The following is a 1005-nucleotide window of genomic DNA, read 5'->3' as shown; positions in this document are numbered from 1 at the left end:
CAGGAATGCTCTCAGTACAATAATGCTGAGAAAACTGTCTGAAAACATTCCATGGTCCGTATTTTCCACCAAAACGAACCGTTTTTAATCCTGTTGCTAATGTCTCTACATAGAAGAAATACTTGAAGTAGCCTAGGATTTACATGTTATAATTAAATGTGAATGTTGCCCTGAATTCCCCCCCCACATTTGAAGTTTCTTCATATTGCAACCTTTATCTTCCTTTCTCCTTATTTTTCTTTTAAATAACAGAACATATTTCAGATTCCATCAAATTAGTTTCCTCAAGCTACTTTCAAGTGCCCTTGCGTTGTCTTAAAATAACAGCAACACCAGCAGGCCTCCTGTATAATTGTTTGTCTTTAACAATTGTTTGTAATTACTCTTTTTGCAAGCATCAGTTGTAAAATACTACATTACTCTGATTACTTTAAAATTGGTACATACCTCAGTTTTCTGTGCAATGTCATTCATGGCTACTGTACTGTGCTCTGTACCTGGGGTGTTTAAGATTGCTTTCAGTTTCTACCTGAAAGAAACGGTTGTAGTTATATTCTTTTCTTTCCTTTTAAATGATGCTTTAACCGTCTTCCTGTAAATAGGTTTGCACAGGCTGAAATCGATGTATCACAAATTCATTTGGTCCTTTGAGGCTCCTGAAGACATGAATAGGTTCTAAGCATGCAACAGTAATTAAAAGAACAAGCTCATGATTCACTATTCAGGCTCACAGCTCCTCTATATAGTACTAGATATTGGGTTTTAATTTCCATTTAAAAAAAAAAAAATTTAAACCACAACCACTAAACTTGGAGCCAAGCTCTGACTGCCCCTGGCTGGTGTGTTGTGAAACTTTTCCTCAGTACCCACGCTAGCAGAAAGGAATGTGCTCTGCGCCTCCACCACTCCACTCCAGTCTGGCGTACGATCCAGCGAGCTCGAGCTGCACCAAGTTTGTGCTCCGGCCAAAACCCCGCAGCCTCCTGAGATGCCGCTTCGCCTTTC

General features: G+C 39.5%; 1 protein-coding gene across 2 annotated transcripts in view; it reads right to left on the bottom strand.

Moving 5' to 3' along the window:
• NEXN (nexilin (F actin binding protein)) overlaps positions 1-474 on the bottom strand; it is a 15111-nt gene extending 14637 nt beyond the window's left edge. For both annotated transcript variants that reach the window (XM_009865454.1, XM_009865455.1), the window contains exon 1: positions 448-474. In XM_009865454.1, the coding sequence (XP_009863756.1) occupies positions 448-474 (27 nt within the window). The remainder of the gene's footprint in view (positions 1-447) is intronic.
• Positions 475-1005: the final 531 nt, after the last annotated feature.

Source organism: Apaloderma vittatum, unplaced genomic scaffold (genome assembly GCF_000703405.1).
Source record: "Apaloderma vittatum isolate BGI_N311 unplaced genomic scaffold, ASM70340v1 scaffold21712, whole genome shotgun sequence".
Taxonomy (NCBI): Eukaryota; Metazoa; Chordata; class Aves; order Trogoniformes; family Trogonidae; genus Apaloderma; species Apaloderma vittatum.
Note: the sequence above shows the minus strand (reverse complement) of the source record. Positions and strands in the feature narration are given on the sequence as shown.